Below are 15,413 nucleotides of genomic sequence, written 5' to 3'. Positions count from 1 at the left end.
GAAAAAACTGGTAGAACTTAAAGAAAAAAAAAATCAGAAGGATATAGAAATCGGTAGGCATGTAGAAGACCTGAACAACAGAAGCAACCAACTTGACCTAACTGACATTCATTGAACACTCCACCCAATAACAGCAGAAGACACATTATTGTCAAGGGCCCATTAAAAATTCAGCAGTATATATATTATATCCTAGGTTAGAATACTAACCTTATAAACAGGTAATTAATTTTTAAAATATTGTGGTGTATTCTTATAATGGAATACCACATAGTGACAAGCAACGAACAAATTACTGCTATACGCAACAATATAGGTAAAATATCACGGAATTATGTTGAGTAGATTAAGTCAGACACAACAGAGTTCAAACAATATGATTCCAATCATATGACGACCAAGAACAGGCAAATTATCTCCAGGGATAACAGAACACTTGTTTCTCCAAGGACAATATTAAATGGGGAAAGGGCAATATCTATTGGTGATCTCAGAGGTGGTTTAATGAGTGTATATACACATGTAAATATTCATTGCATTGTACATTTGAAATTAGTTCAAGTTCTGTATTTAATTATATGCGTGATATGCCTGGTAAAAAAGTAAAAGCTGTTTATAATTGTGATTTTTAAAAGTACGTGACTGTTTACCTACTGTTCCTCGCAAGGACTCGAATCTGCCTGACTCTTTCCCCCAAAAACTCTTCTCCTAGGTCCTCAGCGCTTTGAGAGATCAGATTGGGTTTGCATAGTCCTTGCCTTGCTCCTGGGTAAAGGTATGCAAGAGAAGACAAACCATGAAACAGAAGCCAACTCTTCAGACTTCAAGGATTCTAAAGATGGGCAAATATTTACGTGAAGCAAGAAAATTATTTCTCTAAAGAATATGGCCTAATGGCCAAACATGCAAATATCAACTCTCTCTACCCAGGTGTATTACAAATGTTTGACTACTGAAATCTATGTTTAAACTCATGTATGCATTTAAGAAAACCTAGATTTTTTTTTCTCTAAGGATCCCTGGTGGCTAAAAGGTTAAGCGCTTGGCTGCTAAACGGAAAGGTTGGCGGTTCCAACCCACCCAGAGACTCCGTGGGAGAAAGACCTGACGATCTGCTCCTGTAAAGATCACAGCCTAGGAAACCTTATGGGGCAGTTCTACTTTGTCAGAGTCGATATGAGTCGAAAATCTATAGAGGAAAAAAATGACAGCGGTGGTTCGATCCCAAATCACAGGGGAAGCTACAGACACTGCCCCGCCCCCAAGCCCGCCTCCACCCCCCGCCATGGTCACACGCTGGAGCTCTGTGGGTCCACGCACAAACCCCTCCTCTTCCGCACGGAGAGCCCGAGAAACTGGAAGTGGAAGTGCGCGGCCACCGACTGACTGCCATCTTTGGTCGTACTCCTGCACCGGGTGAGGTGCATTTTGTGTCTGTAGGCGTCCTACCTGATCGAGTAGCGGGTGCAGCCCGCGGCACCAGCCGCGGTAGGAGGGCCCAGCTGGGGTCTAAGGGCGCTACTCTCGCTCCCCTGCGCAGTCCTGGCTTCTTCGCCCTCTGGTCTGCCGCGCGACTGCCGGTAGCCGCCCTGTGCCCGTGCCGCCGCTTTCCTACAGCCGCCTCCTCCGAGAGCCCGGCCCACCCCGCCGTCGCCTGTCTGGTCCGCGGCTGGTTTCTGCACCGCCAGGGTCTAGACGGCTCGGTAGATGGGCTGGACCTGTGTCTCTCGGTGCATTAACAGGTAAAATCGTGGGAGTCCTCGCTAAGCAAAAGTATTGTTCCCAGACCAGCAGCATCAGCTTCACCTGGGAGTTTTGTGAGAAATGCAGGGTCACGGGCCTCATGGATGCCCAGGAGAGTTGGCCTGAGACTAAATTCTTTGCTCCCACCCCCTCCAGTCCGCTGCTCACCTTGTTTCCCTTTGTTTTCTGTGCTTCATCAAGGCAGGACTTTTGTTGAGTATTTTGGTTATAGAAAAAGAAAGAGTATGGTGATACATATTCTCGCTCCTTTAATGTTTATAGGTTATGTTTTTAGGTCTTTAAGATATACGGAGAATTAAGAAACATTAGTAGAAGTAGTACGTGCATTTAGTAACGTGTATCTCAATTTCAGGATTATTCGAGGAAATAAATTACTCGAGGAAATATATTCTAGGATGAGGCATGTATTTCCTCGCATAATTTCTTTGGCGATAAGGCAGACATTTTCGGTATGATAGCGTGAGAAACAATATGACCAACCCTAGCTGATCTGATGCAAAATGTGATGTGGCCGAACAAGCTTACCATAGACATTGAGGGATTTATGGAGATTACACACCCAGTTCTTTCTCTAAGATCTTAAAGGCTTGGCTGAGACAGGATCAGTGCCAGATTGGATGCTGGTGATTCAAACGCAATTTCTGCTACAAAGAGCCACACTTCTTAATAGACTGGAGGCTTCTTAGAGCAAAACTCGGGCATAATCCCAATGGCAGCACAGGGAGTATTCAGAATGAGGACAAAATGGGAGGCATATGTATTAAAATTCATCAAAATAGTTGAACATATCCTAGAGGGTCAGCCACAGTAACTGTTGCAAAAAGTACCTCATCCTTTGTAATAATAATTTTACAAAATATTCTTGCTGAAACATGAAATGTGCAACTTTTAGGAAGTCATCATCTATAGTAAATGTTAAACTTGAAGAAGTAAAACTAACATTGATGAGTAAATTGTGTGACATCTGTAATATGAGGAGAAAATATATTTCTTTTTATTCCAAATGTAATATTGTAGAATGAAGGTAGTATGTATATGTATCAAATCTATTGAATGTAAGAACAAGAAGAAGATATCATTTTATAAGAACAAGATAGGAAAGGTGTATAGACACTAAAGAGTCAAGCAGCAGCTGCATATATCATTTCAAAAATTTAAAGTGTCTAAATTTAACTGTCCTATTCAGAAATCATTGCTAACGCCAATGTCATTAGCATAATCTTTTTTTTTTTTTTTTTTTACTATTTAGAAATATAATTTACTGGAAATTTTGCTATAGAAATAGTCCTTTTATCTTTTTTATCCTTCATATTAATAACTAGTGATGTACAGCCATTTACTTTTAAAAATCCAGTGCAAGTGTGTGCTCTGGAAGGCTGGAGCCTGCTCTGCCTTAAATGCAGATATCCTTAGGGTGGAGCACTGCCTTTAGTCTGGGAGGAAGCCCTGCCCAGGGTAAGAGTTGAAGGCCAAGAACTCTCTCATTCCCTCCTTACTCAACACTGTTTCCTCCATCTTCTTCCATTTCAGGTCCCAAGTGTGGCACAGGGAGAACTAGTCCAGTCTAGGCAGCTGGGGACCTAGGGCAACCATCTTGCACATCCGTGCTATCACAAGTAAGGATTTCCGCTGCTCTGATTGGCTGTGTGGGCCAAACATTATTCATCAGCCTCCAGACTGCCCAGTGGCTCTGCTTCCACTCCTATCCCTTTTACTTTAGTGGACATTCACTTAGACTTCCAGAAGCTGGAAGAAGGAAATGGTGAGTACTGCAGAGAACTGGGGTATTCGTATCATAAGGGGATGAGACTAGATATCAATTGTTGGGGGACTAGCTGTGTGTTTTGGGTCCTGTGGCTCCTCAGTGAGGTCAAAAGGTGGCACAGGAGGCTGAGGGACTGAGTCCTAAGAAGCCTCCTAAGTTCCTGCTCCACTGTCGTTGGTTCTTTCTGCTGCACATATGTGGATTCTCAAACCTCTTATGATTAGGGTCACCTTTCATAGGTGACTTTCAGAGCTGGCAACGTGGGGTGTGAACATCCCTACCTTGGGCCTTGCTGCTTTGTGTTGAGTGTCAGAATCTCCTGACCAGAGTCTGAAGATGGAGTAGCTCTTGCTGAGGAGGCTGGGCCCCAGGCCCTCCAGAGCCATCCTTGTCCCATCACTACAGTGTTCTTGGCTTCCCCCAGGCACTGCAGTCTTTTCTGTGTAGTTCTATGAGTACAGTGCCACGTCTCACACTGTGTGATGCAGTAAAGAAGGGGAGAGAGAGTTAGTTGGGGAAGGCTCTGTTTGTCGGGTCCTGGGTGGGGCTTAGTGCTCTCATGCTCTCACCAAAAGCATGAGGCTAGGGCAGTGAGTCTAGCTGGTTTTTGTGGGGTCTCCAGACCAATCCTTTTTCTAGTGGGGAATGCATTTGCCCTGAGCCTCAGATGTGTGAGAAGCATGATTCTTCAGTGTAGGTCCTTGTCCTCCCATCTACCTGTGCTTACAGCTGGTGTTAAATCCCTGTAATTTTTTACTGTTCTCCACAGTCTTGAATTAGAATCTAAAAGTACAATGTTCTCTTGCTAGAGAAGCTCAACCTGTGAAATGGGTGTATTTAAGTTCTTGGGTTTACAGTTTTCACTGGAGGAAATTATCTAGATCAGTTGGATTTCTACTGGTAATTTTTCACTTTAATGGATTTAAAACTTCTCAAACACGTAGGAATGCCTATTATAACCAATGTAAAAGTTACTCTGAACCTTACTTAAACCTTGAGAGGGATCTAAAACGCTCCTGTTACATTTAACAAATCATGCCAGAAGCCTTAGTGTGTTAAATATTTTAGCCATTTTGGAAGCATTCTCATGACTGAGATAAAATGGAAGTATAGACTCTCTGGTCACTGTGTTTAGAAAGATAGCTCTAATTTACATTTTTATGGTGTGTACAGATGTATTAGACCATTTAATAACAGGCCATAAATGACTAAATTTTAAAATTTTTTGTTTTGAAGTTGCAAGTGGGAATTCCTAGTAAAGACATTAAATATCACATTTGATTTATATTGTGATTAAAGGTACAATTTATCTACTTAAAGTAAGTTTTTCCAATAGATAATACCTCCAAAGTTCAAAACTCAATATGAACTTAAAAAGTATACTTTATGAAGACTTGTTCTCACTCTAGTCCTCATCCAGCCCATTCCTCTTCCACTAGCTACCTTTATTTTTTTTTATTTGCATATAGGTGAAAGTTTACAGCTCGAGTTAGTTTCTAATACAAAAATTTAGACACAGGTTGTTACGTGACACTAGTTGCAGTCCCTATAATGTGACAGCACCCTCTCCCTTTCCACCCTGGGTTTCCCTTGTCCGTCCAACCAGCTCTTTTCCTTTCCTGTCTTCTCATCCTGCCTCTGGACAGGAGCCACCATTTTGGTATCGTGTATCTGCTTGAACTAAGAGGCACACTCTTCACGAGTATTATTTTATTTTTTATAGTCCAGTCTCATCTTTGTCTGAAGAATGGGCTTCAGGAATGGTTTTAGTTCTGGGTTAACAGAGCGTCCGGGGGTCATGGCTTCAAGGGATCCTCCAGTCTCAGTTGGACCATTAAGCCTGATCTTTTTACGTGAATTTGAATTCTGCTCCACATTTTTCTCCTGCTCCATCAGGGTCTCTCTGTTGTGTTCCCTGTCAGGGCGGTCATTGGTGGTAGCCAGGCACCATCTAGTTCTTCTGGTCTCAGGCTGATGGAGTCTCTGATTTATGTGGCCCTTTTTTCTCTTGGGCTAATATTTTCGTTGTGTCTTTGGTGTTCTTCATTCTCCTTTGCTCCAGGTGGGTTGGGACCAATTGATGCATCTTAGATGGCTACTTGCAAGCTTCTAAGACCCCAGACAACACTCACCAAAGTGAGATGGAGAACATTTTCTTAATAAACTTTATTATGCCAGTTGACCTAGATGTCCCCTGAAACCATGGCTCCAGACCCCAGCCCCTGCTACTCTGTCCCTCCAAGTGTTTGATTGTTCAGGAAACTTCTTAGCTTTGGTTTAGTCTCATTGTGCTGACTTCCCCTGTAGTATGTGCTGTCCTTCCCTTCACCTAAGATAATTCTTGTCTGCTGTCTAGCTAGTGAATACCCCTTCTCCTCCCTCGCCACTCTTGTAACCATCAAAGAATGTTTTCTTCTGTGTTTAAACGTTTTCTTGAGTTCTTTTAATAGTGGTCTTCTACAATATTTGTCCTTTTGCAACTAAGTTCACTCAGCATAATACCTTCCAGATTCCTCCATGTTATAAGATGTTTCATGGATTCATCGTTGTGTAGTATTTCATTGTGTTAATATACCATAATTTGTTTATCCATTTGTCTGTTGATGGGCACCTAGGTTGTTTCCATCTTTTTGCTGTTGTGAACAGTGCTGCAGTGAACATGGGTGTGCATATATTTATTCGTGTGATGGCTCCTTTTTCTCTAGGATATATTCCTAGGAGTGGGATTGCTGGATCATATGGTACTTCTATTTCTAGCTTTTTAAAGAAGCACCAAATCGATTTCCAAAGTGGTTGTACCATTTCACATTCCCACCAACAGTGTATAAGTGTTCCAGTCTCTCCACAACCTTTCCAACATGTATTATTTTGTGTTTTTTTGGATTAATGCTGGCCTTGTTGAGGGGAGATAGTATCTCATTGTAGTTTTGATTTGCATTTATCTAATGGCTAGTGATCATGAGCATTTCCTCGTGTCTGTTAGCCACCTGAATGTCTTCTTTGGTGAAGTGTCTGTTCATATCCTTTGCTCATTTTTTAACTGGGTTATTTGTCTTTTTGTTGTTGAGGTTTTGCAATATATTGTAGATTTTAGAGCTTAGATGCTTTTCAGATTTGTCGTAGCCAAAAACTTTTTCCCAGTCTGTATGTTGTCTTTTTACTCTTTTGATGAAGTCTTTTGATGAGCATAAGTTTGATTTTTAGGAGCTCCCAGTTATCCAGTTTCTCTTCTAGTGTTTGTGCATTGTTACTAATGGTTCATATTCTTTTTATGCCATGCATTAGGGCTCCCAGCCTTGTCCCTATTTTTTTACCTCCATAATCCTTATCATTTTGGATTTTATATTTAGGTCTTTCATCCATTTTGAGTTCATTTTTGTGCATGGTGTGAGGTATGGGTCTTGTTTCAGTTTTTTGTAGATGGATATCCAGTCATGCCAGCACCATTTGTTAAAGAGACTGTCTTTTTGCCAATTAATGGACTTTGGGCCTTTGTCAAATATCAGCTGCTCATAGGTGGATGAATTTACGTCTGGATTCTCAATTCTGTTCCATTGGTCTATGTATCTATTTTTGTACCAGTACCAGGCTGTTTTGACTACTATGGTAGTATAATAGGTTCTAAAATCGGATAGTGTGATGCCTCCCACTTTTGTTTCTTTAGTAATGCTTTACTTTTCCGGGGCCTCTTCCCTTTCCATATGAAGTTAGTGATTTGCTTCTCCATTTTGTTAAAAAATATCATTGGAATTTGGATCGGGATTGCATAGTATCTGTAGATCATTTTGGGTAAAATTGACACTTTCACAGTGTTGAGTCTTCCTATCCATGAGCAAGGTATGTTTTCCTACTTTTGTAAGTCTCTTGGTTTCTTGACAGTACTGTCTTGTAGTTTTCTTTGTATAGGTCTTTTACGTTTCTGTTTAGATTTATTCATAAGTATTTTATCTTGGGGGCTATTGTAAATGGTATTGATATGGTGATGTCCTCTTTGAAGTTATCTTTGTTGGTGTGGAGGAATTCAACTGATTTTTGTATGTTTATCTTGTATCCTGATATTTTGCTGAAATCTATTAGTTCAAGTAGTTTTCTTGTAGATTCTTTGGGGTTTTCTATGTATAAAATCATATCATCTGCAAATAGGGATACTTTTACTTCTTCCTTATCAATTTGGATGCCCTTTATTTCTTTTTCTTGCCTTATTGCTCTGGCTAGGACTTCCAGCACAGTGTTGAATAACAGTGATGATAAAGGGCATCCTTCTCTGGCTCCCATTCTCAAGAGGAATGCTTTCGGACTCTCTCCATTTAGGATGATGTTGGCTGTTGACGTATAAATGCTCTTTATTCTGTCGAGGAATTTCCCTTCTATTCCTATTTTGCTAAGGATTTTTATCATGAATGGGGTGTTGGACTTTGTCAAATGCCTTTTCTGCATCAATTGATAAGATCATTTGGTTCTTTTGTTTTATTTATATGATGAATTGTATTGATTGTTTTTCTAATGTTGAGCCATCCTTGCATATCTGGTATGAATCCTCCTTGGTCATGGTGAATTATTTTTTGATATGTTGTTGAATTTTATTGGCTAGAATTTTATTGAGGATTTTTGAGTCTGTGATCATGAGGAATATTGGTCTGTAATTTTCTTTTTTTTGTAGTGTCTTTACCTGGTTTTGATATCAAGGCTAACTTGGCTTCATAGATGAGTTCAGTATTGCATCCTTTTCTATGCTCTGAAATACCTTTAGTGTAGTACTGGTGTTAACTCTTCTCTGAAAGTTTGATAGAATTCCCCAGTGAAGCTATCAGGGCCAGGGCTTTTTTTTGTTGGGAGTTTTTTTTTTAAATTATCTCTTCAATCTTTTCTTTTGTTACAGGTGTATTTGGCTTTTCTATCTCAGTTTGTGTTGGTTTAGGTGGTATTGTGTTTTTAGAAATTTGTCGATTTTCTCTAGGTTTTCAAATTTGTTGGAGTACAATTTTTCATAGTATTTTGTTATGATTCTTTTAATTTCAGTTGGATCTGTTGTGATATCGCCCATCTCACTTCTTATTTGGGTTATTTGCTTCCTCCTGTTTTTCTTTTCTCAGTTTGGCCAGTGGTTTATCAATTTTGTTGATCTTTTCAAAGAACCAGCTTTTGGTTTTGTTAACTCTCAACTGTTTTTATATTCTCTATTTTATTTATTTCTGCTCTAATTTTTATTATTTTCTTTCTTCTGGTGCCCGAAGGCTTGTTTTTCTGCTCTCTTTGTATTTGTTCGAGTTGTAGGGTTAATGTTTTGATTTTGGCCCTTCTTTTTGGATGTGTGCGTTTATTGCTGTAAATTGACTTCTGAGCACTGCTTTTGCTGTGTCCCAAAGGTTCTGGTAGGACGTGTTTTCATTCTGATTTGATTCTGTGAATTTCTTTATTCTGTCCTTGATTCCTTCTATAACCCAGCAGTTTTTGAGCAAAGTGTTGTTCAGTTTCCGTGTGTTGGATTTTTTTTTCCTTGTTTATTTTGTTACTGATTTCTGTTTTTATGGCTTTCTGGTCAGAAAAGATGCTTTGCAATATTTTGATGTTTTGGGTTCTGTTAAGGCTTGCTTAGTGGCCTAATATGGGGTCTATACTGGAGAATGTTCCATGTGCATCAAAAAGAAAGTATACTTGTCTGCTGTTGGATGGAGTGTTCTGTATATGTGAGATCAAGTGGTTGATTGTGGCATTTAGATCTTCCATGTCTTTATTGAGCTGCTTTCTGGATGTTCTGTCCTTCACTGAAAGTGTGTGTTGAAGTCTCCTACTACCCTTGTGGAGCTATCTGTTTTTCTTTTCAACGCTGTTTGAGTTTGTTTTATGTATTTTGGAGCCCTGTTGTCGGTGTGTCATTTTCATGTTTTTTTGTGTGTATGTGTTGTTGACAGTTTCTTTGTTCCACTTAATTTTCTGTGCTGAGTCGGTTTTCTTTGTTTTTTTTTTTTTTTTCTTTTTCATTATTGTTGATTTTGTATTTGCTGAATTTTTGTATATTTTTCTTTTTTATTTTGATATGTAGGTTTGTTAGTTGCCTTTTTGGTTATCTTGGAATTTACTTCTGTTTTTCTAAGTTTAAAGGAATCTTTTATTTCTTAATATCACCTTAATTTCATCTTCATATGAAAGTTCTATGACTACATTATCTAATTCATTTTTTTCTTTTAATGTCATCTTTTACATATTGATGTCTTTGTATCCCTATTTTCAGTGTTTTAGCTTAGATTTATTTTTGAGACTTCCTATCGGGGTTGATATCTGGTTGGTCTGTCCTGTGTTCTAGTCTTGGGTTGTTAGCTGATGTTATTGATTTTCTAACCGGAAAACTTTCTTTTTAGTATTTATTGTAATTTTGATTTGGTTTTTACAACTTCCCTAAACTTCTGTTTATCTGGAAATGCCCGAATTCTGCCATCATATTTGAGAGAGTTTTATTGGCTATATAATTCTCGGCTGGCATTTTTTTTTCATGAAAGCTTTATATATGTCATCTCCTTGCCTTATTGCCTGCATGGCTTTTGTTGTGTAGTCGGAGCTTAGTCTTACTCTCCTTTATAGATGATTTCTTGTGTGTTCCTACCTGCTTTTAAAATTCTCTCTATCCTTGATTTTGGCAAGTTTGATGATAATATGTCTTGGTGACTTTATTTTGGGATCTACCCTGTGTGGGGTTCAGTGAACCTGTTGGATAGATATCTTCTCATCTTTCACGATATCAGGGAAGTTTTCTACCAACAAATCTTCAACAATTCTCTCTGAATTTTCTGTTATTCACCAACCCCCCACCCCCTGTTCTGGTACTCCAGTCACTCGTTGGTTATTCCTCTTGATAGAGTCCCACATAATTCTTAGGGTTTCTTCATTTTTTTAAATTTCTGTATGTGATTTTTCATCATGTAAGTTGTTGTCAAGTGATTTATCTTCAATGACACTAAGTCTGACTTCCATTGTCTCAGTTCTGGTGGTATGACTTTCTATTGCATTGTCTAATTCTGAAATTTTCTTGTAAATCTTTTGGATTTCTGTTGGCTGCTTCTCTATGAATTTTGGCAGCCTGTTAAATTTGTCATTATGCTCTTGTGTAACCTTCTTAAGTTCCTCTGTTGCTTTGTGTGTTCCTTGGCTTGTTCTGCATTTTGAATGATCTCCTTCCTGATCACTTGAAGAGCTCAGTATATTAATCTTTTGAATTCTACCTCTGGTAATTCCAAGAACTTCTTTTCTTCCGGGAGGTTTCTTGGTTCTTTGTTTTGGGGGCTTGCTGAAGCCATCATGGTCTGCCTCTTTATGTGATTTGATATTGATTGCTGTCTCTGAGCCATCAATAAATCATATTTATTCAGTTCATTTACTATGTCCTAGCTACTTGTTTTGATACATCTACTATGTCGTAGCTACTTGTTTTGATATGCCCAAATAGGCTGGTCACGTGAGCTCCTTTGATTACTGGCATCTTTGAAGCTCTCACGTCCTGTCACCAGGTGGTTAAAGCTGTTACTAGGTGTGTGAGCCCAGGAGTCCATTTACTTTTCTTGTGTGGATTCAGCTCAGGTGTCCAGGTCATCGGTCGCCAAATGTGTGGTGCAGGCTCTCACCTAGAGTCCTATAGGGCAGGGGTGATTGGAGAAGGCACAGATATCTGGCTGTGGTAGAGCATCATGTGCTGAGCAAGGCAGGGGGCTTATGGCTGCCCCTGAGTGCCTGGGTGGAAGATGTGTCCCTGTTCCTTAGAATGCATAGGTGGGTGGGTTTTGCAGCCGGACTTTGTGCACACAGTGCTGTTGGCTGTAAGGACTGGGAGACACCACTTATTCACTGACCCCTGTCGTGGGTGGCTAGGTGGAGTGGTTGCAGCCACTAGTCCTCAGGCCCCTGATGTGAGTATGTGAGGACCCTGCCTAATGGGTAAAATGGTGTTAAATGTCACAAATCTGCCACTTTTGCTTAGCTGAGGTAGTTGAAAATAGGCTTCAGATGTATACCCTGTTGTACTGTGCTAATGAGGGCTTACACTGTTGAAATGGGCCCACGCAGGCCTAGGTAGGGGTGAAAGGTATCACAAAATCCATGGACTCCTTATACTTGTGCCTAGGCAAAGGGGCTGTGCTTGCCCTGAGTTCCCGGCTTAGGGGAGCTGGCAGATTATTATTCCTGTTTGTTAATTCGGTCCCTCTCCAAAGCTGGGAGAATGGCTTGGGGTGCACAACAGGTCGTACTTCCAGCGCAGGGGGCACAGCAATCGCTGATGCCAGACCAGGACCCAGAGCAGAGCCAGGAGGGGGCAGGTCAATGGGAGATGGGTACTTCCCAGAGGGAGGAAGGGTATCCTTTATTTGCACAGTAGGTTAGACAATTGTACTTAACTTCCATCAATTCAGCGCTGCTTCTACCTGGTTCCGCAGGCTTGAGCAGACTCTCTGCTGCTTGGTTTCTCCCAGCATGAAAAACTTATCCCGAGCACTACTATTTGACTCAGCCCGTGCACACCAGATGTTCCAGCCAGCATGGTGCTGGCCAAGTCAGGTCTGGCAAATCCTAGCTGCTTCTGAACTCTCTCCCTCCCCCTGCTGCTCTGACTCCTCAAATTTTTCTTTGATGTTTAGGGCTCCTAGATGGTCATATTTAATAGATTCATTTGTTTTTTGGGATCTGTGTTGTAAGAGGGACCACAGGAAGTGACTACTCCGCCATGACCCCATCTCTTGTCTATACTTTTGCCACCACTTTTTCTTAATTATTGTAGCTTTAATCTTGAAGTGGTATAGTGTCAGTCCTCCCACTTTGTTCTCCTTCAATATTGTGTTGGCTATTCTGAGGCTTTGCTGTTGTATAAATATTTTAAAAAGTTTGTTGATATCCACAAAACTGACCGGATTAGTCAGTATCTTAACAATATTGAGTTTTCCTATCCGTGAACGTGTAATATCTGTCCATTTATTTAGATGTTTGATTTCACCATGTTTTATATTTTTTTCTTATAGGTGTTTTACTTATTTTGTTAGATTTCTGGCATTTCATTTATTCTTGTTATCGCTGATATAAAATTGTGGTTTTCATTTTAAATTGCGGTTGTTTTTTATTGGTTTATAGGGAAACAATTGACTTTTTATGTATATTAATCTTTTGTCCTGCAGTGTTGATGGATTATTAATTTCAGGAGTTTTTGTTGATTCTTTGAGATTTTTTACATAGACAATCATATCATCTGCAAACAGGTTTATTTCCCCTTATCGATCTATATACCTTTTATTTTTCTTGTTTTAATGTGTTACCTTGTATTTCTAGTACAATGTTAAATGGGGTGATGAGTGGGAACATCTTTGCCTGTTCCTAATATTAGCCAAAAATAATCTGATTTCTCACTTATAATAACGTTAGCTGTAGGTTTTTTGTAGATGCTTCTTATCAAGTTGAGGACATTCCTAATTTGCTGAGAATTTTTATTACAAATGGGTATTGCATTTTGTCGAATGCTTTCTCTGCATCTATTGATAGGTTCGTATGATTTTTTTGTTTAGCCTGTTGATGCAATGGATTACATTAATTGATTTTGTAATGTCGAATCAGACTTAAATCCTTGAATAAATCCCATTTGGTCATGGTGTATAATTCTTGTACGTTGCTGGATTTGATTTTCTGATATCTGTTGAGTTTTGCATGCATGTTCGTGAGAGATATTGGTCTGTAGTTTTTCTTTCTTGTAATATCTTTGGTTTTGGTATTCGAGTAATGCTGGCTTCATAAAAATTGGTTTGGAAGTATTTCCTCTATTTCTATTTTCTGAAAGATAGCAGAGAATTGGCATACTTTTTTCATTAAATGTTTAATGTTTTAGAATTCAACATTGAACCCATCTGAGCAGAGTGCTGTTCTGTGATTTTTTTCTTAATGATTTAACAGATATTGGCCCATTCAGTTTATCTATTTCTGCTTGTGTATGTTTGGTAGATTGTGTTTTCAAAGAAATTAATCCATCTCAGGTAGGTTATTAAGTTTGTGAGCATAGAGTTGTTCATAACAGTCTTTTATTATCTTTTAGTGTCTATGTAATCAGCAGTACAGTGAAACTTGTAAGAGCCGGAACTCGACAGGACTACTTTGTATTTCTGGGTCTCACAAATTTTCTGCCTTTGACAGAGTTCAGCTTTACCATTTTTCTATCACTGTCTATTAATGGAAGATATTTCAGTTTTCCTTCTCTGACAGGTTTCTGTCCTCTGTATGTTCTGGCTTTCACAGGTTGTGCTGTAATGCTTCTCCTTTTTTTTCTGATATTGGTAATTTGTCTTCTCTCTTTTTTAGCATGACTAGAATTGTCAATTTTATTGATGTTTTGAAAGAATCAGTGTTTTGTTGTATTTCTCCGTTGATTTCCTATTTTCATTTTAATTGGTTCGTTCTCTAATTTTGTTATTTTTATCTTCTGCTTACTTTGGATTTAATTTCCCCTTTATTTTTCTAGTTTCCTAAGGTGGAAGCTTAAGTTTTGATATGAGATCTTTTCTAATAGGTGTATTCGGTGCCATGAATTTTCCTCTATGCACTATTTGCTCTGCATCGCACAATTTTTGATAGTTTCATTTTCTTTGAAATATCTTCTAATTTTTTTCTTGATTTTTTCATTGTTCCAAATATTGTTTAGAAATGTGTTGTAATTTTGTAACATTCCAGCTATTTTTTAGTTATTGATTTCTAGTTTAATTTCATTACAATCTGAGTGTATACTTTGTGTGATTTCTAATCTTTAGATTTGTTAAAGTGTTCTTTATGGCCCAGAATGTGGTCTGTCTTGGTGAATGTACCATGTGAACTTCAGAAGGATGTGTATTCTGCTGATTTTGGATTACATACTCTATAAGGGTCAATTAGATCCAGTGGATTGATGTGTTAGGTCAACCATATCCTTAATGATTTTTTTGCCTGCTGGCTCTGTCAATTACTGATAGAGGGATGTTGAAGTCTCCATCTCTAATAGTGGGTTTGTTTATTTTGCCTTGAAATTCTATTAGAGTTTGTCTCGTGTAATTAAAGATTGTTACGACTTTTTGGAGAGTTGACCATTTTATCATGTAATGCGTGCTTTATCGCTGATCATTTTCATTTTTCCGTAATTTGCTTTCTCTGAAATTAATGTAGCCACTCTATTTTTTGAGTTTTTTTTATTTTAATGAAGGGGCTTTCTTATACACCATATCGTTTTTGTCTTTTAATTGGTGTATTTAGACCAAATCCGTTGCCATCAAGTCAATTCTAAATCATAGCGATCCTATAGGACAGAGTAGAACTACCCCATAGGGTTTCCAAGGAGCAGCTGGTGGATTCAAACTACCATCATTTTGTTTTTTCCTTGTATTAACTCACTAAAGGTAAATAAGTCAAGTCACTTGCTGTTTATCATCTTACTGTGGTGTATTTTTCATGGAAATTATGACTTGACTTTATATTTTGTGTATTTAGTGTCCACACCCAAAGAATTTATGATCTGTTTTCATCCAGAGGTTTGTTTCATTCACTGCTTTATCTACTTTGCATACATGAAGAAGGCTGTTTGTCAGTATTTCCTAAGTCAGTTTTAATAAATGAGGGTAGCCACAGTTAAGAGTCTGAAAGGAAGAAGTCTTGTCTGAGACACAGGGCTTTGCCAGGAGAAGTAGCTCCTGGTTATGTAAATTGAATAGGATGTTTCCTTTGTCTCCTCTCCCTAGTATCTAGCAGGGTTTTAGATCATCCATGGTGTTATTGAAGAATAACAGCCAGAATAACAACAAAACTGCATGCACATGAACACAAATGTACTTGTCAGGAATTTAGACTGCAAAGACAAACTGACAGCAAAATAGGTTTCCATTCAACAAATTGTACA

The 15,413-nt window shown here is 38.9% G+C and overlaps 1 protein-coding gene across 1 annotated transcript in view; it reads left to right on the top strand.

Moving 5' to 3' along the window:
* The first annotated feature begins 1,397 nt into the window (after positions 1-1,397).
* The window catches only part of LOC101344926 (zinc finger protein 709-like), a 54,454-nt gene continuing 40,438 nt past the window's right edge, over positions 1,398-15,413 (top strand). Inside the window, exons 1-2 of the mRNA XM_023724725.1 lie at positions 1,398-1,742; positions 3,295-3,526. Coding sequence (XP_023580493.1) covers positions 3,524-3,526 — 3 coding nt within the window. The 5' untranslated portion in view covers positions 1,398-1,742; positions 3,295-3,523. The remainder of the gene's footprint in view (positions 1,743-3,294; positions 3,527-15,413) is intronic.

The sequence above is a fragment of the Trichechus manatus genome, unplaced genomic scaffold (assembly GCF_000243295.1).
Source record: "Trichechus manatus latirostris isolate Lorelei unplaced genomic scaffold, TriManLat1.0 scaffold00258, whole genome shotgun sequence".
Classification (NCBI taxonomy): Eukaryota; Metazoa; Chordata; class Mammalia; order Sirenia; family Trichechidae; genus Trichechus; species Trichechus manatus.
This window is presented reverse-complemented; position numbering and strand designations above follow the sequence as displayed.